Raw genomic sequence first — 25,704 nt, 5'->3', positions numbered from 1 at the left:
CAATTTATTGAAATGTAATTAAAGGTAGTTTCTCTGTTCATATGTACAGTATTTCTATGTACCTACAGGTCATTTGGTGTAAACAGTGCAGGGATACACACATTGATTAGTAGTGCTTAAGGTGGTTGTATTCCATAGACATCCTTCTCCTGTCACTACAGATCACACATCTTGCAAGACATGTGTTCACTGAGTCTGTACATAGTCAAGGTTTTCTTTAGTTTTGGATCAGTCACAGTGCTCAGGGTATTCTGCCACTGTGTATTCTCTGTTTAGAGCTAAATAGCATTACGTTTTGCTCTGGTTTTGGGCAGATCTTTTTTCAGTGAGATAGCTTTATTTTTGTTTTCTTATAATTTGGTTTAGTCCCGTTTGTTGTCCGTCTGGTGGTTGTGCTTGTGTTTGTGCACAGAGTCAACACAGAGTAACCCTTTTTTTTTTCACCCGGTGCCAATTTTCTAAGTGATCCTGGGCACTACACTCCCCTCACCAGCCTAGGGAGGCCAGGGCCAAGCTCATGCCTCCTTCATTGCATGAGAGCCAACTGACCTTCTTGTCACCTGACAGGGGAGAGTTTCCCTGGTTGGACGTAGCGCGTGGAGGGAACACGTTATTCCAACCAGTTCCTTTCCCCTCCATCAGGCGCCCCGGCTGACATGGGGAAGGCGTTATAGTGAGGGTATTAACTACCCGCTGAGAGACACAGGGAGAACATGCAAACTCCACACAGAGTAGGCCCTTTCACCAACCCCACCTAGGGTATGGGCGCTGATGACGCGGAGGAGAAGACACGCCCCCGGCGCCCACAGCGTCCCCAGGATCCAACCCAGGACCTTCTAGCTGTGAGGCGACAGCGCTACCGACTGCGCCACCGTACCCTCCTGTGAGGGCCTTTTTGTGGAGCGTGTGGGTCACTTTCCTGTAGGTGGTTATAAAATGTAAAAGTTTTTCTTTTTGATTTTGATAATTAGTGGGTATCGTCTGAATCCGTTGGATGCAGAGAATGGATTTGCAGAGTTCGGCATGCAGAGTCTAAATTTGATGTTTATCCTATTTCTCAAGTTATTGATTGGCAAGTGGGCCCCAGACACTCTCTCTCTCTCTCTCTCTCTCTCTCTCTCTCTCTCTCTCTCTCTCTCTCTCTCTCTCTCTCTCTCTCTCTCAGAGTGACATGCTATTTGACACTCACTGACCTTACTGACTTTTAATTACTGTCTTGTCCAAACCTGACAATGTCCACATTCTGTAGCGAGCTCTCATTTTCAAATGTGTGTGTGTGTGTGTGTGTGTGTGTGTGTGTGTGTGTGTGTGTGTGTGTGTGTGTGTGTGTGTGTGTGCGTGCGTGCGTGCGTGCGTGCGTGGACCAGGTGTGGTTTTTCATCTCAGGTGGTTTTCAAACATGTGAATAATGTGTTTTGAGTTAATTATAGGAGCTTACATTCTTTCACAGATCTCAATCTCTGTTCCTTCGTGCTGAATGACCACATGGGGCTGTGGCTATTGACAAGAACAACACACACACACACACACACACACACACACACACACACACACACACACACACACACACACACACACACACACACACACACACACACACACACACACACTCACACAAACACACACGTAAGTAAAAAAATATATAAAAATATACACTTAACACAAACCCACACATTTCTAAAGGCCCATATAAGGTCCTTTATACAGGCCTTCTCTGATTAGATTAGATTAGGATGACACACTCAAACGGGGCGGGGCTTCCCCCCCTCCTTCTCACACACTCACACAGACCCATTCTGTCTCATTTGCATTTGATTTCAGAAATCAAATGGAAATGAGAATTCCGGAGGGAGGGGCTTTACCAGGCTAAGAACACACACCTCCAGACACACAAACACACATGTTGTGTTATCCACATATAACATTGTATAGAGCTTCTCATTGTATCTCCCAAATATAATGAGTAATTGATTCCTTTATTGTTAAAATAAATTGCTTTTCACATGTACATAGATCTCCCTGTGATTCTTCTGTGTCTTTCTATTTCCTTCTTTATTATTTTTTCTCTGTATATCTGTCATTTTGCACTGTTTTTGTTTTTTTGTCCTCTATATTATGATCACTTTTTGTATTGCATCTGCTGTTAGTGGTCTTTACATTTAGGCGTTTTTATTGTATATTCGAACCATATCATCTTTCGACAGGACCCGCAATAACCCCACTTTTGCAACTACTTCCGCCCACCGGGTATGGACTAGTTATTAATAACTAACTGAATATTCTGTTAAATCAACTGTATGCTATCGCTGACATTGAAAATGACAATGATATCTGACTCTGAACAAATGATCCATCTTTTTGTGCTTGCTTAGAGTATAATACCCTGATTGTGTTGTCCTATGTGTTGTTTCTTGTCTGGTTGATATTTTGTTTTCAGTTTCTTGTTATTTGTTTTTATTGTATGTTTACAGTATACTGTACTGCTGTCTCCAGGACCCCCTCGAAAACGAGATCCTGAATCTCAAGAGGTTACTCCTAATAAAGGATTTCAATACATATATTGTAGAAGTACTTTTAATCTTCATGTGTCCATTTAGCTGTGAATGGTAATGTATTGCGCATTAACTATGTACTGTTGGCCTTATAACCACCCCACCCAGAATTCCCTTATTTGGAGAATTGTTTTCCTTTTTTTGATGGTGTTACCGCCCCTTTTTTCTTCCCCAGACCCAGTGCCATCTATTAGAGAGTTACGCCAACTCCGTTCACTCCTTCGGGCCAGGTCTTCTACATACACATACATCGGCGAATAGTGACAAATCCCTAAACCGGAAGTTCATGGAATGCATTGAAGTCGACGGCTCCTTGTCACTATTTCCAGCTACATGAACCACGTGACCGACGCTGTTTCTGACCCCTCATTGGCGCAACTCTCTAATAGAAGGCTCTGCCCAGACCTACAAGCTTAACATGGCACTATCCTACTCAGCCTGAGCCTGTAGATCTGGTGGGTGTGTTGCCGGTTAATCACTACCACAGCTGCCTTTGATTGTGTCGTTTCTCTCTTCTCTGTATTTAACACGCCTTACGTGTAATGTATCAGACCTGATGAAGACCCTTTGCGGTCGAAACGTTGTGCTAACTATTTAATAAATGTTCTACTGGGAGCGACCAGTGTGCAGACCTCTTCCTTTTCTCATAGATCTAAGCAGCATACACAGGCAGACAGACAGACAGACAGAGAGACAGACAGACAGACAGACAGACAGACAGACAGACATTAAAATGTAGTGTATCCTAAAATGTCATAGGTCTACTTTCATGTTTTTACATACGTACATTTATTCTATTTGATTGTACTGCATTGGTCTGCAGGAGTCTGCAGTCTGTGTGTGTGTGTGTGTGTGTGTGTGTGTGTGTGTGTGCGCGCACGTGCGCGCACGTGCGTGCGTGCGTGTGTGTGTGCGCGCGCGCTCAGTAGTGATGCGCGGGCCGACCCGTAGCCCGCAGGTCCCACGGGGTTGAACCGTGGGGCGGGCGGACGGGTTATAGATAGATTCTCATTGGTTAGGTGTTCTGACATGTCGGATGGAGGTTTAGACGTCAGGGTGTCATAATAATTAGTTGTTGATCCTTTTTAGTGTTCTTGTGTACAACGTTTGGGTTCCATAAAAGTCATTCCTTTGGTATCATACCGGAAATGCACCTGGTCATCAAGTTATTGGCTCAGGAATGTGACTAAAACAAAAAAAATCTCCATGAATTCAATGCTTCATGGGGTGTGTCATTGATAGAAAATAAGTAATTTTTTGGGTGAGCTACTCTATTAAAGGGTTAAACAGACACCCACTGTCCTCCCACTGTGAGTTATACTGAACACTTTCCTCTCTCTCTCTCTCTCTCTCTCTCTCTCTCTCTCTCTCTCTCTCTCTCTCTCTCTCTCTCTCTCTCTCTCTCTCTCTCTCATCTCAACCTTCATATCCCCATATTGGGAAATTGACCTATAGTCAGCTAGAATCTAGCTGACTATAGGTCAATCTCTCCTGCTGACCAGGCAGAGTCACTGTGCTTGTCCTCCTACAGAGATGTGCACATCAGTGTGTTGAAACTAACCTCACTCTCTTACTTCCTGTTAGCGTGCAGACTACACTTCCTCTTCTATATACATAAGAAGAAGCAGCTTCTCTCCTTCATCTGACCACATCACTACCCCAGTTTCTACATGACTAAAGGGGGGGGGGGGGGGTGGATGAGGGGGAATCTAAAGTTTCACCACCACCAGAAAACACACACACACACACACGCACGCACGCACGCACGCACGCACGCACACACACACACACACACACACACACACACACACACACACACACACACACACACACACACACACACACACACACACACACACACACACACACACACACACACACACACACACACACACACACACACACACACACACACACACACACACACATACACACACACTCTCTGTGATGTGACAATAAACCTGATTCTGATTCACTATAAGGCACAAAGACATGATTAATAAAGCACACAAAACCACTTTAGTCTAAAAGGAGATATTAAAGCATGCAGGCACAACAGTTAACTAAACCCCAATGACAAGCCTGCACCCGTGACTGTAGGAGTAGGACTATCACTAATAGTAATGGCCCAACCGGACTAGAACTTGCAAGACAGAAGCCTAATTTAACTAAGCTCTCTTTGGCAATAGAGGCCACGTCGTCATCAGCGCTCTGGTCCACGAAGCAGCACGTCACCGAACCCACAGCAGCTGAACACAGCAGCTCTGCATGCAGACTCACATGAGGCTATAGACCAGGGGTCAGCGACCTTTGTGACATGAAGGGACATGTTTTTATACATTTGAGTCAGTGTGCCATGTCAACTTTACGTTTAATTATAACACCACATGCAAATAAAACATTTCCAACAGATTGTGATTGTCCATATAATGTACATAACCTTTATTCTTCTTTAGAATTATTTTCTTTCACTGATGACCTGAATGGCCATTAGACTTTGGGGGACAATAAGTTACTCCACCTATCTCCCAGACCTCCCACGTCAGAGTTCAGAGTTTGAAATAATACTAAATCCTCTCTCACACACTTATGCCAGTGTGCCAGTGATCACCCTCCCCTGTGCCAATGTTGGCACCCCGTGCCTTAGGTTGCCTATCCTTGCTATAGATAAATCCACAGAGCGCTGCCCTGTAGTTGCGCAATTATTATTGCAGTGTCAGACGCCTATCTATATGCCGTGTGCATTCTGCTCACTTGACCTGCTATTTTACTAACTAAATGCTCTGGCAGACACAAAGTGTCACTGACTTGCATCAAGTTATAGCACTTAAGTTCACATTGGAAGTGTGAAATAGTCCATTATATTTGGATGCACCAAAATTATTAATTAATAATTCCAACCGCATCATAGTCTACCGACGACGGCCAACTTAAATGATAAGGGATGTACCACACACACGCACACGCATGAGCGCGCACGCACGCACGCACGCACGCACGCACGCACGCACGCACGCGCACACACACACACACACACACACACACACACACACACACACACACACACACACACACACACACACACACACACACACACAGAAGCAAAGACACGAGCTAAGCCCAGCCCCCTTCCCTCTGAGCCTTGCAGTCTTATTTTACAATTTACAACAGTCTTATTTTACAATTAGAATAATTTGAATATAGGGGCACGGTGGCGCAGTCGGTAGTGCTGTCGCCTCACAGCTAGAAGGTCCTGGGTTCGATTCCCGCCAGGGACGCTGTGGGCGCTGGGGGCGTGTCTTCTCCTCCGCGTCATCAGCGCCCATACCCAGGGTGGGGTTGGCGAAAGGGCCTACTCTGTGTGGAGTTTGCATGTTCTCCCCGTGTCTCCTAGGGTAGGGGGGTCAGTCGTACCGTAGTGCTTTCCGTCCTGCGAAGCCATTGGCCGAGCCCTGTCACGTGATCAAAACGGGGAGGGTCCCTCCTTTGCATGTCTCTTGCATATTTGCATGTGATTTGCATGTCTAGTAGCCATGTGTTTCTGTTATGCCACTGGTCGCAGGTTCGATCCCGGGCTCCGTCAACCAACAATGAACAACTCTCAGACAACTGTAGCTGATCTGAAAACACAGCCTCTTTGCTAGCGGCTCTTTGGTAACGGCTTGCATCCAGTTTAAAACCCTGGTGCTAGCCTATAGGGCAGTGAAAGGAACAGCTCCTTCTTACCTCCGGGTTATGGTCGATGCTTACACCCCTGCCCGACCACTTCGGTCGGCCACCTCGGGGCGACTGATTGCCTCGTCGCTCAAGAGTCCTGATGGGACTGATGTCAGGACAGCAGAGTCACTGCCCATCTTTCGCCGCAGGCTGAAAACCCACCTCTTCAGGAAACACTACCCTTCCTCATTGTCTGGCTTACTTGTTGTTAACTAGTTGTACGAACTCTTGTTTTATTGGATCTTGTTTATTCGATACACTTCTTTGTTTTAGCTCTTGCTCATTTGATTTTCCTATTTTGTCTCATCGGTTTATGAAAGTAGGTAGCTGATATATTGCACTTTTACTTTAGCGCTAGGTATACTCTTGGTTGCTTGTTTTAGAAGAGAATGCACAATGCTTCTGGTGATTAGTAGTTTCGTTCCCTACCTATGTTGAATGCACTTATTGTAAGTCACTTTGGATAAAAGCGTCTGCTAAATGACTGTAATGTAATGTATAACATTTCATGTAAACATACAACAGGACAAAGGTGAGAGAGTCAGCAGGGCACAGCGCTGCAGGGAGTTGCACCCTGGATCCAGCATAAGCTAGAAGTACTTACTACCAGTGCTTGTTTGCTTTGTGACACCACCATGTCCTTACTTGCATGTGAATACAGAAAATATTAAAAAGGCCTGAATAACGTGTGTTGCAGTGGCTTGATAAAGAACCAATACAGCTCTCCTTCATACTGATATGATTGACCTGTAATCACAGTAGAAAATAGCACAGTGATTCTCAGATTGGGGTCAGGGGACCCCCAGGGGTCCTTAAGGGGGTCCCCAGGAAAATGTGTTAATATAGCATCTAAATCAGCAAGCCGCTATAAACCCTATACATCAATTATTTGAAATAGACGATCCACAAGCTTGCAGATCGGCTATCTAAAAAATACAATTAAGTGAACATTTTGCCGCAGCAAGACAGAATACATGTATGTGAATGAGAGGAACCCAAGGGGAACTAGAAAAAGTGCTCCTCGGAGCACATGTCTCCGCCAGGTCAGGTAGGTTATTTTGGCATCCTGGTGGCGCTATAATAGGCCAATGTGAAAAGGGCGCCATTTCTTCCTAGGCCATGCACGGCAATCAGACGCTGTCATGTTAAATAACTTTACTGATTAACTGTACAGGGTCCCCAGAAAAATGTGTTAATATCTATAGCATCCACATAGACCCTATATACATCAGCCATTTGAAAATAGCCAATCTACAAGCTTGTAGATCGGCTATTTAAAAACATTAATGAAGTGAACGTTTTGGAATATTTGCATACATAACTGTCTCAAATAGGAACACACAGTATCCCCTGTCACAGTGGTTCTCAAACCTTTTAATTTCAAGGACCCCCAGTTTGATATGCACTATACCACGGACCCCCATTTGATAACATTTTCTATCTCTGGGACCACAATCTATACTATAAAATCCTAAGAAAGTGTACAAATGGAACCAAATGTGTTAACTGGACAGTGTGACAACTAATTGAGTGATAACATTTCATGTAAACATAGATTAAAGCAAAATAAAAGCTCACGACTGAAAATGTGTATGGCCAAACCCTATTATTATGAGACTGTGAAACAGTGTTAAAATGAGTGATACATACAATTATGATGTTTAGTAATATTGTTCCTGCCGTTTTACATACTGCCAACCAGGCAAAGAAAACAGACTCTGGCTTTAAATACTCGACAATAGCCAATCTACAAGACACATTGAGAGCTTGTAGATCGGCTATTTTTGTACGCCACCCGTGTACAACAAAGCATAATACAGGGTGAAATAGTCAGACTAATTGATTTGATTATTTACAAATAAAATCATGTTAATGTCGATTCATTGATATAAAAGATTCAACCCTGCAGCTATTTAATTAAACTACATGAGCCAGACTAAGTCGGTTATTGTTTTTTCTAAATGTCGGGTTTCGAAAAACATTCTCGTTCACAACCCAGCCCCACATCTTCCTGCAAGTCCCCAGTTTTTGTTTTCTTACCTGGGTCATCTTCTCCCTGTTGGCCTTGGGGTTGAGGGGGGCCTCAGTGAGCAGGACGGGGTGCTCCTCGGGGGCCACACGCAGCTCGTTGTAGAAGGTGTGATGCCAGATCTTCTCCATGTCGTCCCAGTTGGTGACGATGCCTTGCTCGATGGGGTACTTCAGGGTCAGGATGCCTGTCTTGCTCTGGGCCTCGTCGCCCACGTAGCTGTCCTTCTGGCCCATGCCCACCATCACACCCTGGAGAGGAAGAAGAAACACAAAGGTTAACAAACAGCAGGGGGGGGGGGGGGGGGGGACACACCTAATCTCCATATTTTCACTTTTGTAAATTAACGCCCTACTTGAGCATGCTACAGCGTCACAAAAGTGGCATATCTGCAAGCTTTTTGCCATTTTTGAATCCTGAAAACCAATTTACTTAACATGCAAGCTTGTAGATTGGCTAATTTAACATACAGGACAAAGGTGAGACAGTCAGCAGGGTACAGCACCCAGGGGTCCTTAAGGGGGTTCCCGGGGGTCTCCAGAAAAATGTGTTATTATAACATCAAAATCATCAATAAACCCTATAGTAAAATGCATATTAATTTGGGGGTCCTTCACATGAAAACGTTTGAGAACTACTGTAATAGCGCATGTATTGGATGAACATTTTATTCACATAAACAGCTTTGAGTCTCTCTCTGTCCAAAGCCTCAACTCTATTTGGGAGCATAATGCACACACAACATCCACAATCATGTAGACTATACATAACGGCCTACACATAATTAAATGTACATAATTAAAAATACATAATTGAACAGCTTTCTGTCTCTGTCAGTCCTAAGCCAATAGGCCTGCACATAATTTAATATCTCGAATAATGTGAACACACACCAGGGGAGTGGTTCTCTAAGAGCTGGATTTCAACTTCAGCTTTAGCACTACACTGTCATGTTAAATAACTGTACTGATTAACTGTACAGGGTCCCCAGAAAAAAACGTGTTAATATCTATAACATCAAAATCAGCAAGCCACACCAGCCATTTGAAAATAGCCAATCTACAAGCTTGTAGATCGGCTATTTAAAAACATGAAGTGAACGTTTTGGAATATTTGCATACGTTCTGTCTCAAATAGGAACACACAGTATCCCCTGTCAGTGGTTCTCAAACCTTTTAATTTCAAGGACCCCCAGTTTGATATGCATTAGACCACGGACCCCCATTTGATAACATTTTATTTTTTAACATATCTCTGGGACCACAATCTATACTATAAAATCCTGACTCTGAGAGTGCACAAATGGAACCAAATGTGTTAACTGGACAGTGTGACAACTAATTGAGTGATAACATTTCATGTTATTATGTTAACATACAGGACAAAGTTGAGACAGTCAGCAGGGAGGGTACAGCACTGCAGGGAGTTGCACCCTGAAGCCAGCATAAGCTAGAAGTACTTGCTACCAGTGCTTGTTTGCTTTGTGACACCACCATGTCCTTACTTGCATGTGGATACAAAAAATATTAAAAAGGCCTGTGGTCAGGGGACCCCCAGGGGTCCCGGGGGTCTCCAGAAAAATGTGTTAATATCTATAGCATCAAAATCAGCAAGCTTCTATACACATCAGCCATTTGAAAATAGCCAATCTACAAGCTTGTAGATCGGCTATTTAAAAACATTAATGAAGGGAACGTTTTGGAATATTTGCATATCTGTCTCAAATAGGAACACACAGTATCCCCTGTCAGTGGTTCTCAAACCTTTTAATTTCAAGGACCCCCAGTTTGATATGCATTAGACCACGGACCCCCTTTTGATAACATTTTATATCTCTGGGACCTCAATCTATATTATAATCTCTGGGACCTCAATCTATATTATAACATCCTATCTCTCAGAGTGTACAAATGGAACCAAATGGACCCCTGAGGGTACATTTGATTCCTTTTGTACACCCTCAGTGCCCTATAATGTACAATAAACAAGACCATAGGGTAAACATGTGTTGACCAACAACACACATTGACCCATGACCACAAAACATATTGTCATGTTAAATAACAGTACAAAAACGGAGCTAGAGCTCTTTCCCTCAAACTGCTATATAATAACCAAGCTAAAATATTTTAAATAATATGAAATGTAAAATCGAGGCTTCAATGGTGATCACAGTGATGTTCTATGAATAATGATATCATATGTGTCTAATATGGACTGTTATCTTTAAACTGCAGGTTACATACAGCCCAATACACACTTATAGCATCCCAGATTGATCCAATAATGAATCCACTGTAAATCCACCAACTCATCAGGTTATCTGAGCATACATTTGTTTGCTTTACTATGTTATAAACTGTCCCATAGAGCATTTAAACCCCTCTTTAAATAGACGATGCTAACGCGCTAATCTCGCTAGCATCTCCTCCTTTCAACAAATAAGCCCCTTAAACTAAGCTAAATATATTTAAAATCATATTAAATACCAAATCGGGGACTAGATATGTGTCTAGCATGGACTGTTTGTTAGATTTAATCAGCTTTCAGCCCACTATAATAAAGCCTGCATCAGCTATATGAAAATAGCCCTTAAACTGCAGGTTACATACAGCCAAATACACACTTATAACATCCCAGATTGATCTCATAATGAATCCACTGTAAATCCACCAACTCACCAGGTTATCTGAGCACACAATCGTTTGCTTTAGCATGTTATAAACTGTCCCCTAGAGCCTTTAAACCCCTCTTTAAATAGACACTAATGCTAACGCGCTAATCTCGCTAGCATCTCCTCCTTTCTACAAATAAGACCCTTAAAACTAAGCTAAATATATTTAAAATCATATTAAATATAAAATCGTCTTCCTTAGGGACCAGGGAGTATATGCTGATCAATGATTATGTCCTATTAGCACAATTGGAGGCATTAAAACGTCTGTTTACAACGTTAGCACAGCATTGTAAACAGTAGGTTTAAAAGGCCAGGCGCTCGTTTCTCTCCCAAACCTGGCAACGCTGATGTAAAAATCCACGGCTTGATGTCATCAAAAGCATATTACACATATAAAACATCAAATCTGAACGTTATTGGGTCCCAACCAGCACAAAGAGACCATCCGTTGGGGCTCGTGTGGCCCATATAGTCCATATAGTAGCTTCTTTTGGGCTTTGTTTTCCCAGACCGGGTCGCTCGATTCTCTCCCACAGTCGCGCAACGCTGGCCGACAGAAAGACGTCCAAACCCAGGCCTTAACGTCATCAAAAACACATAAAACATAGAACGGAACGTTATTGGGTCCCGACCGGCACCGAGGGACCGTCGGTGTTTGGTCGCGGGGGTCTGTAACGAATTAAAAAGCGCAGAGCCTCCCTGTCCGTCTAAAGGTAAACAAAGATGGCGGCCGTCGAGAGACTGAGAGAGCCTCGGAGGGGGCGGGGATAGTCAAAGGGAGGGGGCGGGGACAGTCAAAGGAGGACGCGTAGGGTGGGGGCGACGGTAAGAGCCTAAACGCATGGAAGTCAATGGGGAGCGACGGTAGAACGACTGTACAACGTTTGCACGACGGTAAACTCGATCCCAAAAAACATGTAGTAATCCTGGTCGCTATACCGCCTCCCCCATGACAGCCGGGGCGCCTGATGGAGGGGAAGGGAACTGGTTGGAATAACGTGTTCCTTCCACGCGCTACGTCCAACCAGGGAAACTCCCCCCTGTCAGGTGACAAGAAGGTCAGTTGGCTCTCATGCACTGAAGGAAGCATGAGCTCGGCCCTGGCCTCCCTGGCTGTGGGGGACCGGTGTAGCGCTGGTGTAGGGCTGGTGTAGCGCCCAGGATCACTTAGGAAATTGGCACCGGGTGAAAAAAATGGGTTACAAAAATCGTGGGATAAAAATATAAAAAAAAAAAAAAAAGATTAATTTGAATATAAAATGGATTCTGCATTTTAGGCAAGCTGTATATGTCTTCTGCAATAAAAAAAGGTAAATATCATTAAAAGCAGCAGTTTGTATTCTCTGGTCGTGTTGGCCTATATCACAAAGTAATTAACTATCAAAAGTAGCTGGCAGCTTTATAGACTGAAGTATCAGAGGCAGTGTCAGAGCCTCTATCAGTTTGATAGTCCCTGCACACACTGACACAGGAAAGATTGCCATTTCAGTGCCAGCATAATTTCTTTCCTTTTTTCCTATTTCATTTTCCCTCTCTTTTTCCATTTTGTCCATGTCCTGTGTTTATGGCTCTAACAGCTGCCAGGAAGAAGAAGCCCTTTTGGGGCATTTAGACACCTTAAAGTAACGCTTGTCAGTCCGCATCATCACATAATATAGTCATGGGCGTAAGGGGCTTCCCTGTAGTACACTCAGTCAAACGCACCACCTTCTGTACAACTCGCAAAGCCTGGGAGTGGCTACTTCCATACAATACAGTGATCATCATGCTCAGGGTGGATTTTCTGTGACACCTAGGTGGCACAGGCGCTGTCTCGCCTACCTTGCCTGTTGCCACAGACTCTCTGTGCGCATACACCGGGTCAGAACCTCTGTGCACACCCGAGGTACTTGACGCTGCTTACTCTCTCCACTGATTCCCCATCGATGTAGGACCCCTGCCGTTTCTTGCATGAGTTCACGATCATCTCCTTGGCTTTTCAAGAAGAGTAATATATATATATTTCCGGGCAGCTTCACCATGAGACCACTACAGACAGAGACGACTACAAACAAACAGAGGTTAGTCAAATTATAGGAGGATACACCAGACTCCCTCCCCAGTTCAGAGTTTGAATCAATGTAGAATTATGTGCAGGATGTAATTTGCATACAGATGTGAGGGGACCCAATTTAATTGACAACATTTTTACAATTATTTAAAAAGAAAAATCCTCTTTCTCACACTTATGCCAGTGTGCCAGTGATCACCCTCCCCTGTGCCAATGTTGGCTTTCGTGGTCAGGGCCCCTGAGAGGGTCCTGAGTGCCTGAGGGTTGACAAAAGAGGAAACTCTTAGGCTCCAGCTTGACTCTGTGCTTAGAACCTCTCCTTGTTCAATGTACTCCTTGTGTAGAGACAGAGAGAGGAAAGGGCCATGTTTTAAGGTTCAAAGTTAAGTTTAGATTTTGGGTGAACATTGTAAAAAAAAAATATCACCATGTGGGGTGTTATGGTGGAAGCTTGGGGAGTCTGGGATCTCCAGCGCTCTCGATCTTCTGCAGTCTGAAGCAGGGTTTGGAAGCTGCAGCCAGTCCATTCCTTGATGTTGTCCAATCAGGACTTTGTCTGCCTGCCTCTTCTCCGCTTTCCCCTCTACCAGTGGTGGAAAAAGTAGTCAATTTTTTTTACTCAAATAAAAGTATCAATTCTGCAATGTAGAAATACTTTGTTACAAGTAAAAAGTCTGGAATTAAAAAATAGTTCTTTAATTAAAAAAATGTTCTTTAATTAAAAAAATGTTCTTTAATTAAAAAAATGTTCTTTATATGATATATAGTAGCATCCTTCTGTAGCACATACTTTCAAAGGACTGTATCCTAAGCTCAGTGTCCGCTGTGAGTGTCCAGCTCTCACAGCCATAGAGTAGGGTGGAGAGTACAAGTCTGACCTTCACTGGGAAGCTGATGGGGTTACCTTTCCAAACACTGGCAAGTCTCGTGATGGCTGCTGTTGCTTTTGACCTTCAGGCAGTACCAATTGTCAACCAGTGGTGGTCAAACAAGACCACAGGATATACATTTCTTGGTGATTTATATCTCTATTGATCATGAAATAAACATGTCACAATAACATACATCTGAACCACCATAATCAAAAGGATAATGCAAACAAGCTTACAGCTTACAGGATTGCAGTCTGTAGTATGAGGTGTGTATGAAGTCATGGAGTGTGCGAATGTATAAAGTGTAGAATGTGCTAATATATCCATAGGCACATATAAAGAAGTCTCTGAGTAGATGCATGGGTGTGCCTGCCACTCAAAGGGCTGAGGGAGGGGATAAAGACTACAATATGCCATCCACAATACCGATACAAAAGCAGAAAATAATAGACCTTCAAATATACCATTTTAAATGAAAAACTGAACTCTGGAGCCAACAATGAATAAATTCTCTATTTAGAAACAGCTTCTATTGCTGCCAGTGACATATGAGCTAACAGACTTAAGGTATGCAGGTAGACCATTCCACAGTAACACAGCAGAATATTTTAATGTATTTTTTCCCAAGCATTTTTTGAACTTACAAGGTATATGCCTACCAGGCGCTGGAGCTCTCTCTGGTGGCGTGATTTTGAACATCACTGACCTTGGTGAAATAATTACTGAGTTGCTAACTATCTTCTGCACCCTGAGCTCCACAGTCTGTTGATGCTTTTTTTCTTTACAAAGCATTCGAGTTAGCTATTCTGATTTTACCCCATAGCCCTTTTGCCCTAGTTTATAAATGTTTTTTTTTCTAGCTGTGTTTTTATGCAAATGTTTTTATTCTGTACTATAGCACTATAGCACTATAGCACTATAGCACAAAGTGCAATATTAAAAAAATGTATTATTAAAATAAATGTATTACTATGTAAAATATAATTATACCACAGCACAAGTGGAATGGGGATATATGGCTGCTGTTGAGTGGAATAAACTTTAATTTACATCAAAATCATCACCACAATGCAGAATTTAAACAGTGTGACAATTTCTGCATCTTACATAAGATAAGAGGGATTTTTTTTCTTTTCACAGAATATCTAAAAAGTTAAGGATTTGCAAATGAATCATTTTAGCAGCAACTGTATCAAGGAATGTGTGCATCCAAACATTACTGTGAAGTTCACAGTAGGCTATTTGTTTAGTGTCCATGAATGTGATAGTTTTTTTTTATATCAGGCTTTAAAATGACCGCCAGAGGGCGGTATTGCCTCATGTAAGTAAGAGAACGACCTAGATGTTTGTATCTCCTAGGCTGTGGCAGATTTTTATGATCAATGTCCAACCATGTCACTGTCTGATTGTGGAAAGTTACATTTCGTCACCTTCTTAAACTAATGGCCTAAGTATGTTGTCAATACAGCCTAAAGAGGCACCATCTTCAATAATAAATAGCTAGCCTATGACCAGGTGGAAGAATGTTTTGTAGTGACAAGTCCTTTACCTCAAGCAGTGAGCACTACTGGTTGCTTATTAGATTATCTAGATGTGTGCTCAACAAACTGATGTCCATACGTTTCCGTGCAGTTCATAACAAAAGCATTTATTTTCAGTCGCTTTCCCATTAATTCCCCATTCCCTGTTTTACATTTCACTAATGAAGAATGCATATTGACAGAATTGCTTGTTGCATGATTGCTTACTCTGGCGCAGGGGGTATCAAACCTTTTTATACCAGGAGGACCCCATTTTATGGGGGCAGATTGTTTGGCCACCCCACACTTGATTTGTAGTCCAATTTCAAAGTTGAAATGAAGCATAGGCCTACTTTAAAAATAAAGCATACATTGGTAACATTGAATATTCATTTTTATTACAAAATACATTTACACTGTGGTCATTCCAGCTGATTTTGTGTCTTGTCAACGTAGGTAAATGGTGCATTCATATAGCTAGCGCCTTGCCCTTTATACAAAGCGCTTTACATAGATTGTGCATTACATTCACCCATTCACATTCATACACCAATGGCGGAGGAAACGATACCAACCTGCTCATCGGGAGCAATTAGGGGTTCAGTGTCTTGCTCAAGGACACTTCGACACTAACACTGGGGGAGCCCGGGATTGAACTGAAAACCTCATGGCTTCCATCCGGCTGCTCTACCAGCCACTCTACCCCTGAGCCACTGCCGCCCCTATCAGGATGGAATATGAAAAATAAGACAGATACGTCTGACTATAGAGAGAATGTGTACCGATTTGCGTGATGTTTGGATAAAATCTGTGGGAGTCATATCAAATAATTTGTTAAGAAAACATTGGACGTCCTGGTGGTGCTACAATATGTTTCACGGCATTCGGACGCTGACTTTATGATTTGAGGCATTTTGTTCAAAACAAGCCACTCCTGCAAACTTTACATGCCAATCTTAGCCAATCAGGACAGGATGGATTATGAAAAATCTAACAGATCCGTGTTGATCGCATAACTATAGAGATAATGTGTACCTATTGGCGTGATGTTTGGACAAAATCTGTAATATTAAGTGTTTTGCAAAAATCGGCCTCCTGGTGGCGCTATAAAAGGCAGATGTGAGAAATGCAGGTCAGAGGTTTTTCCTTGGCCTCTAGGGAGTGTGCGTGCAAAGTTTTACACTGATCTGTCCAGTTATAGGTAAAAATCAGGATGGAATATGAAAAATCTGAAAGACCTGTTTGGTTTAATGACTATAGAGATACTGTGTACGGATTTGCGTGATGTTTCAATGTTTGTTTTGCAAAAATCGTCCTCCTGGTGGCGCTATAACAGGCCCATGTGAAACATTTGGGGCAGAGGTTCTGCTCTGCCATCCAGGGAGCGTGTGTGCACAGTTTCACGTAGATCGGGCCAACCGTGCCGGAGATTAGCTGTTCACAGACGGACACCAACACACACGGGCGGACGGACAGACAGGGTGCAAAACATAGTCTATGTGAGACAATTATATATTTGATCTTATAATTTATACTATTATGCTAATCATACTACAGTATCCTATATTAAAATTGGCTGATGGGAGGGCGGGCACGACCACGTCACTCTGACTCAGACATTACCATAAACAAACCCGATACACCCATACATAGGCAGGACCACGGGCATGCCACTCTGACTCAGACATAACCATAAACAAACCCGATACACCCAGATATAGGCAGGACCACAGGCATGTCACTCTGACTCAGTTGTAACCATAAACAAACCCGATACGCCCATATATAGGCAGGTCCACGGCCACCTCACTCTGACATTACCATAAACAAACACGATGCTGTTGTCTGACCGATATGTCCATATATAGGCATATAATATATGCCATATATGGATCTCCAGTTGTCCAGAACCTCCGATCCAACCAATATGCCATATGTGGGCATGCCAATATATGGGCATATACTGAAGACATCTAGCCTAGTAAACCACCCGGTCACAGAATTCAATTTCATTTTCATTCAGCATTAAATGCAATGCAATTTCGGGGGAGGGGGGGGGGGGTTACCAGGCTAGAAGACATCAGGGATCTCCATTTATGGGCATAAAAAAGGGACAAGGCTGACAGATACAGAGATCTCCATATATGGGCACAAAAGGAACGCAGACAGACGGGTACCATGGGTACTTTGACAAAGCCCCCGACACTATAATCAGACATATCGGTCGGATTGGCGGTGCAACGAAGGTGTGAGGGCCGCGTAGCAGCCCGAACTCCAGTTGCATGAAAATAGCACATCTAAAGCTCACACTGTATCACATTGCAAGCTTGTAAATGTGCTGTTTTCTCTATTTGTGAAAAAAAAACATTAAGTTTATAAAATGTTACTGAATTCCTATTTATTGGGATAGTGAAGTAGCTGTACACTCTTATGGAAGAGTGACACATCTATGATCTAACACATCTGTAGGTGGAAGAGTGCCTGCTGAATGCAGTGCATGGTTATAATACAATTAAAGGGAAACTTTACATTTTCAACCGAAACCCCATTGTTCTGATGTGAGGAGTTCAATAATGTGTTGCAACCTTATGTCTTCTGTGTATTTCTTCTCTTAATGGGATTTATGGTATAGGTTGAATATCAGTGATGTTTTCCCTTTAAATGGACATACTGTACTTTTAACCAAAAAAAATGCCATGAGACCTATTGCTTTGTATGTGCATTTCAATGAGTTAATTATTAAAAGGTATCATTTCATTTTGAAATTGTGAACATTCAGCAAATTCACATTATTCCCAAGTTCCCTTTCTGAAATGTAAGGAATATTTTTTTTCAATACTGTAATTTATATTGAGATCTACAAGTAGCAATGTGTTTACTGTACAATATACTAGCTAATAGCACTCCAGTGTCCTTGTTAATTAATGTTAGCGTGTTTTGAAACAATCTCTGGTGACTCATTGTCTCATTGGACCTGAAAATTAATCATTTTCCAACATCACACTTGTTGACAGACTATTTCATAGCCCCTGGCCCAGATGTCATCACTAGTAAACACATACTGTACCTGCCTTTGATTGCCCCTCTCATGTTTCATTCGTACCCTGGGAATAGTTTTGCGATGCCAGACCATCGGAATAAGCAAAGTCAGTAACAAAGGTACGTACACCCACTGCTCTGGACACAAATAATGTCACTGACCCAAAATGAAGGACAAGCATAAATACTTGGAAACCATTTTTGTTTTTACTCTCTAATTGTTTCCATCAAGTTTTAGCAATGGAAGCTGAGACATTGTATCAGACTCTAGTTGAGTCAAGCGTTTAGAGGCCGACCTGGTAATTTTCCAGGTGCTGGAGCTCGTAAACAACCTGTTCCTCTACGGCAGTGTTTCCCAACCTGGGGTTTGGGCCCACTTGGGGGGCCTCCCCGGGGACTTTCATCCACTGTCTGCCTGTATGTTCTTAATATGATTACAGTCCAAATGTAACTTTAACATCTAACATCAACATCAACAGCTAACTCCCAAGTAACACCATTGTATTAAGTACAGCAGGCCGGAAAGCCGTCGGACGTATAGCAAAGCGTATAGCAAAGCGCTTCACGTTTTGGACAATAAGGGGTGTTACAGACGGGGAGCGGTGGATGCGGATGGTCTCGCTCTGATCAGCGGGGATAGCACCGCAATCATTGTTGTTTTGTCCTCCTGCGCGTAGCAGGGGAAAATCCAGCTCTTGCCGCCCGCGCGTGTGTGCACAAACGAGCACGAACATTTCACGGGACCACGCCCGCTCGCCTCACCGCCCTTCAACTTCTCCACACGTCACAAATAATCGCCCACCTCTCATTGAACATGAATTGCATAGGCGTGTCAGCCGCTAGTCGTCTGAAACGACCCTTACTCTTGTATCCTACGGGCGCTCATTTCAGCCTGACAAGTTTTTCCGCCATTTTGTGTTTTCTTCAAAACACACTTTTAGCTACTTCTCCTACAGCTAGCAGATCACTGTAGTTATGTCATCAAGATGTATCTGTTAGAGTTCTCAGATTCCATTCCAAATAGCAAAAAATGACTTTCAAAGCGTTTGCTGGAGGGGCCCGTTTTGCACAAAACATGTATGACAGTCCATTTTTAGTTTTTCCTGAATTCCTTGGATCATGACACAACTCCCCATAGAGGCCCTCCCCATTTGTGTCTGACTACATTTTTCACCATTTTGCATTTCTTTCAAAACACGTTGTTTGCTACCACTCCACGGATTTTGTCCAGAACTCACACAAATCGATACACATTACCTCTAGAGTCATGTGATCAACATGTGCCCCTAGTTCTGGCCCTGCCCAGATGGGTGCTGTTAAAGATTACACAGGAGATGGCACAGGAGGTGGCACAGGGGATGGCAGTGCTATGCACTGTGTATAAAATGTAGCGACTGGACAATCAATTCGAGGGTTTGACAGAGAAGGACAGTCATGGGCGCTTCTCTAGACATACGCCTGCTTTTATCATACCTGTACTTGACCTTGATATTGTTCTCTCCCTTCTCTCATTTGTCTTCCTCACCTTCGTCTTCTTGTGAGTTACAGGCACAGTTTAATCTCAACAGAATGTACCAGGCTGGGGGCTTTGCTGTGGGAAGCTTGTTTCCGGTCCATTACTACGCTGTCTTCCCTGAGCTGTCTTTCACCTCCAAGCCACAGGACCCCACTTGTTATGGGTGAGTATTACACATACTGTACAGTAGCAGGCAAGAGAACAGGGCACTTGTTTTGATAGATAGTATCATATGATTAGGTGATGTTGTATGTTTCAACAACAATAAATATTAAAGGTTACAATGTATGTCATTGTGTGTGTTAGTTTTATCGTTAATGGGTTCAGATGGGCCCAGACCATGGCTTTTGCCATTGATGAGATCAACAGAAACACCAGCCTACTTCCCAATGTGACTCTGGCATATAGTCTCTATGATGACTGTCTCACACTTGGAGTTGGATTACGTGCAGCATCGTCATTGGTCAGTGGGACAGAGGAGCAGTTTCAGCTGGATGAGCACTGTGTTGGGTCCCCTCCGGTGCTTGGAATTGTTGGTCATGTTTCCTCAACAAATTCTATTGCCATCTCTAGTATGTTAGGTTTGTACAGAGTGCCCCTGGTAAGTTTCCTACTTGAACCACATTTTACCATCACCAAATTATTCGTAACTTGCTTATTTACAAATACAATCTGATAAATAATGTATAAAGTATTTTTACAGCTTGAAGATTTCGGTCATTCAAATGTAATCTACAATGTCTGATTGTTAATTCCTTGTGTCAGTTATGTTTTTATCATCAGTCAATCGAAGGGTACATTTCGATTTGCCTACAGCACACTCGCTTAGCGAATCTAGCCTGGCATGGTCAGACTAATATCACTGCGTAGATATTAGTCTGGAATCTCTGTGTGGAACCTGCATTTCCAAGGGACGAATCCATTTCATGTTTTCAAGAGAGAGAGAAAGCGAGAGAGAGGGGGAGAAAGAGATTTATTTTTCTCCCCTCTCCGCTCACATGCTCTGTTTGCAGGGGAAATTTGACAAAGAATTTGGTGTATTTATTATTACACAACACATGTTCTGTGCCTTTTTGCAGATAAGTTTCTATCCCACCTGCTCCTGTCTGTCTCTGAATCAGTTCCCATCCCACAATAATCGCCCTCTAGTGAGTGTAATGGATATTTTATGTTGCCTCATTTAATTTGCTTATCCTACTATAATTCTAGTAACCTCTGTAGTGGTGAGTGAAGACACCCGGTTCTCCTCACTGGCTGGACCAATTGCTCTGATTTTGCACACAGCCATTGACCATTACCATCTGAACTTAACTGTGAAGCCCGTTTTTCAATTTCATCAAATCTCAGCTTCTTATTAGCGTTTATGTGTCAAACAATGTCGCCTCCCGGGTTGCCAGATCATGTGCGCATATCCCCCCACGGATGCGTCGACCGGGTATGGTCTAGTTTCTATTATTGCTGGAGCAGAAGGCCTCTGTTGACAGTGTCAAAACTGAATTATTAGATATTTTCCAATGTAGAATCTTTGTAGGAGATTCACTGATTTGCCACTAAGTGAATAATCTAGCCTAAGGATTTATCTAATCCCTCCATTCTTTATCCAATCAGGTGCGAGCTATACTCCAGATTTTGGGGCGGTTTGGGTGGACTTGGATAGGACTGTTGGTTATTGATAATGACTATGGCCGCAATAATGCCCAATTATTCCAGTCTGATTTGGCCCAATCTGGTTTGGGTTGTCTTGCATATTTTGAGGTTCTGCCCTGGAACCATGACCCAGCTGAACTTCAGAGGATTGTCACATTGATGAAGAAATCCACAGCTCGTGTGGTCATTTTATTTGGATATGGGATCCATGTGGTTAATCTCATGGAGGAGGTCGGTGTTGTGTTAAGTAATTTAGGAATAATTATAAGGAATCTGAAATTAAATAAGGCGTGCATGCGCGCGCGCGCGCGCACACACACACACACACACACACACACACACACACACACACACACACACACACACACACTGTTGATTAGAAAAGTTCATAATAAATGTATTTTTTGTGTATCGTTAGTCCTTTGTTAAATAACGGGTAATTGTCTGCATTAATAGCTCTTAATTATTCAAATGTAATGCGGCAATTAATAATACATAATCAATATACCTGTCAATATAGGAATCCTGAAGGAAGTGTAGTTATAAAACGATAATTCTTTGAAAGACAGAGTTGTGCTGTTCCTTTGATCTACTTAATTAAAATGTATGATTTTATAACAAATCCTATAGTAAAAAAAAAATCACATGCTAAAATTATGGAAATCAAGGATAAATGCAATGAAAAAAGGTCCTTAGGGCTTAAGGGGAAAAGGAATGGAAAATAAAATAATTCATTAATTGACCTCAGCAACATATATGTGTGTGTGTGTGTGTGTATGTACATACACACACACACACACACACACACACACACACACACACACACACACACACACACACACACACACACACACACACACACACACACACACACAATCAACAGGTGGTAAAACAGAACGTGACAGGTCTGCAATGGATAGCTGGTGTGAGCTGGTCAAGATATCCTATATTCCAGACTCCTCGCTTCATGCCATATCTGGGAGGCACCCTGGGAGTTCGGATGCGTCATGGAGAGATACCAGGTCTCAAGGACTTCTTGTCAAAAGTGCATCCTGACAATGACCCCGACAACAGCCATGAAAATAGCATAGTGAGTCTTTTGTTTAATTTGGCATTCAAGCTGCAATTTCAAACTGATGTCTGTTTTTAAATACACGGTATTTTACTCACGTTTTTTCAGGTGAGGCAGTTTTGGGAGCACACATTTCAGTGTAAATTTGCACCCCTTCCATCAGAGTGGGTGGATGCTGGTGGAGGGGTGTGTACTGGACAAGAGGACCTAGGAACAGCAGAAACTTCTTTTTTGGATGTGTCTGAGCTCGGGGGAGAGTATAATGTGTACAAGTCTGTGTATGCTCTAACCCATGCCCTCCATGACATGTTGCAATGTGTGCCAGGAAGAGGGCCTTTCATTGGGCACAGCTGTGCCAGTTTACAGACAGTAGAGCCATGGCAGGTGTGATATAAATTCACAATATATTTATTGATTTTTATAAATTCACAATATATTTATTGATTGTTATACTTTTTCCAAACAAAATTACATTACATTACAGAAAACAAAATGGGCAATTACATTGAACATTACAAGACAATCACACAAAATAACAACAAAAGGACACATTATGACAATAACAACAGCATCGACACTACTCCTAGCTCTCCTAGCCTCCCAATACACAAATCTGAAGAGGTGTTGTGAATACTGTGTATATTGTACACAGTAGCTTCGTTTGTTTGTTTGCTTATTCATTCATTTGTTTGTTTGTTTGTTTAAGTCTCTTAGTCATCATAATTTTTCTCATCACCTTTTCTAGCTTATGTATTACCTGGAAAAGATCAATTTCACCACAGCACTTGGTGATGAAGTATCATTTGATGAGAATGGTGAAGCTTCAACCATCTTTGATATCATAAACTGGGTGTGGCTCCCTGATGGAAGCACAAAGATTCTCACTGTAGGTCAATTTAAGAAATCAGCCTCCACGGGTGAAGAATTCATCCTTGATGAAGACAGAATCTTCTGGAACTTTGAATCCACAAAGGTTTGTGACTTCCTAAAATATCTACTGTCGAGCTTATGTGAATGTAAGTTCATTGATACTGAAATGATACATTCTTACTTTTCTCTGTAGCCGCCTCGGTCAGTGTGTAGTGAGAGCTGTTCCCCTGGAACCCGTGTGGCCAGAAGGAAAGGGGAACCTTTCTGCTGCTTTGACTGTCTTGCTTGCTCTGAGGGAGAGATCAGTAATGAGACTGGTAAGTGTACATGATGTAGCAATGCACAGCAGGTTATGTTTAGGATGATACTGTACATAGCTGGGCCTTTAATCTTACCCTCTTTGTTAGACTCTACAGAGTGCACCAGTTGTCCAGAGGACTTCTGGTCCAATCCTCATCATGACCACTGTGTCCCTAAGAGTGTGGAGTTCCTCTCCTACCATGAGGCCCTGGGTATCTCCTTGACAACCATCTCATTGCTAGGCACACTTAACTGTGCTATTGTCCTGGGAATCTTCATCTATCATCGAAGCACACCTATGGTACGCGCCAACAACTCAGAACTCAGCTACCTTCTCTTGTTGTCCCTCAAACTATGTTTTATGTGTTCACTTCTCTTCATTGGCCGTCCAAGGCTCTGGACTTGTCAGCTGAGGCATGCAGCATTTGGAATCAGCTTTGTGCTGTGTGTCTCATGTATCCTGGTAAAGACTATGGTGGTGTTGGCCGTGTTCGAGGCCTCCAAGCCTAGCGGTGCGGACATTATGAAGTGGTTTGGTGCCATGCAGCAGAGAGGAACAGTTCTGGGTCTTACTTTCATCCAGGCAACAATCTGCACAGCTTGGCTTGTGTCTGCCTCACCAACTCCTCATAAAAACACACAATACCACAGTGATAAGATAGTCTATGAGTGTGATGTGGGATCAAAAGTTGGTTTTGCAGTGTTGTTAGGTTATATTGGTTTACTGGCACTCCTCAGCTTCCTCCTAGCATTCATGGCAAGGAATCTTCCAGACAACTTCAATGAAGCGAAGTTAATCACTTTCAGCATGTTGATCTTCTGTGCCGTGTGGATAGCCTTCATCCCAGCATATATCAGCTCTCCAGGCAAATATGCAAATGTGGTGGAGGTATTTGCTATCTTAGCATCTAGTTTTGGCCTTTTGGTGGCATTGTTTGGACCAAAGTGTTATATAATCCTTTTGAGACCTGAGAGAAACACTAAGAAGTCCATCATGGGTCGAGGTGCCACCAAGACCTAGAAGCATAAATTCAATGACAATGCATTTTCTGTGTTTTTTAGAACAATGGCCCCGATTCATCAAGCGATTTACGACCATATTTTGTACTTACCGGCATTTAAGACAAATCCTACACCTGCAGTCAGATTCATGAAAGTTTTTTGGTCTGTGTTTTGAGCGTCAGGTGCGCACGTTCTCAAGTCAACCCCAAGGCTGTCTTACCAGGGCTGAAATGTGCGTATGTCTTTAGAATGCTTTATTCTTCATGCCAAATACAATTACAACAGTGGCAAACCTCAAATAAAATATATATGTGCCCAACATTTGTCAACGCATATAAAAAATAAAAAATAAATGTCAAACAATGTATTGCTTGTAGACTATGCATAATATAGACATGATGTAGATTCCATCGCTTTTTATTACTAACTAACTCATTTAATCAATTAGTAATCAATAAGCTCTGGTCCATAATCGGATAGCAGCGTTCCACTTGTATGCCCTGCATTTATTTTCAACATCATCTTTGAGGCAGCAGGTCCGTAATGTACTGCGGGGCAAGACCATTTTGGGCTTTTAAAGTTAGTAAAAGTATCTTAAAATCAATTCTAAACACAACAGGAAGCCAGTGGAGAGTTGCCATAGGGTGATATGGGCATGTTGTTTAGTATTGTCAGCTTTTGGGGACCAAAGAGAACAATCTTAGTCTTATCTGTGTTCAGCTGGAGGAAGTTTTGTGACATCCATGAATTTATGTCAGCGAGGCAGGCCCTTAGACCATCTAAGCTTCCAACGTTTGGGGATTTGATCGGGACATATATTTGTGAGTCATCCGCATAGCAG

At 42.6% G+C, this 25,704-nt stretch overlaps 1 protein-coding gene across 1 annotated transcript; it reads left to right on the top strand.

Moving 5' to 3' along the window:
• Nucleotides 1-20,025: 20,025 nt before the first annotated feature.
• On the top strand, nucleotides 20,026-24,882 carry LOC311039633 (extracellular calcium-sensing receptor-like; the record flags this gene model as incomplete). The annotated part of the gene is made up of 9 exons (XM_084049570.1): nucleotides 20,026-20,135; nucleotides 20,300-20,573; nucleotides 21,052-21,120; nucleotides 21,683-21,850; nucleotides 22,503-22,709; nucleotides 22,800-23,075; nucleotides 23,437-23,664; nucleotides 23,755-23,878; nucleotides 23,969-24,882. 9 exons carry the CDS (start codon nucleotides 20,026-20,028, stop codon nucleotides 24,880-24,882), a joined length of 2,370 nt encoding a protein of 789 aa, XP_083905696.1.
• Between the last annotated feature and the right edge of the window lie 822 nt (nucleotides 24,883-25,704).

The sequence above is a fragment of the Gymnoscopelus microlampas genome (genome assembly GCF_963454915.1).
Source record: "Gymnoscopelus microlampas genome assembly, chromosome: 23".
Lineage (NCBI taxonomy): Eukaryota > Metazoa > Chordata > Actinopteri > Myctophiformes > Myctophidae > Gymnoscopelus > Gymnoscopelus microlampas.
Note: the sequence above shows the minus strand (reverse complement) of the source record. Positions and strands in the feature narration are given on the sequence as shown.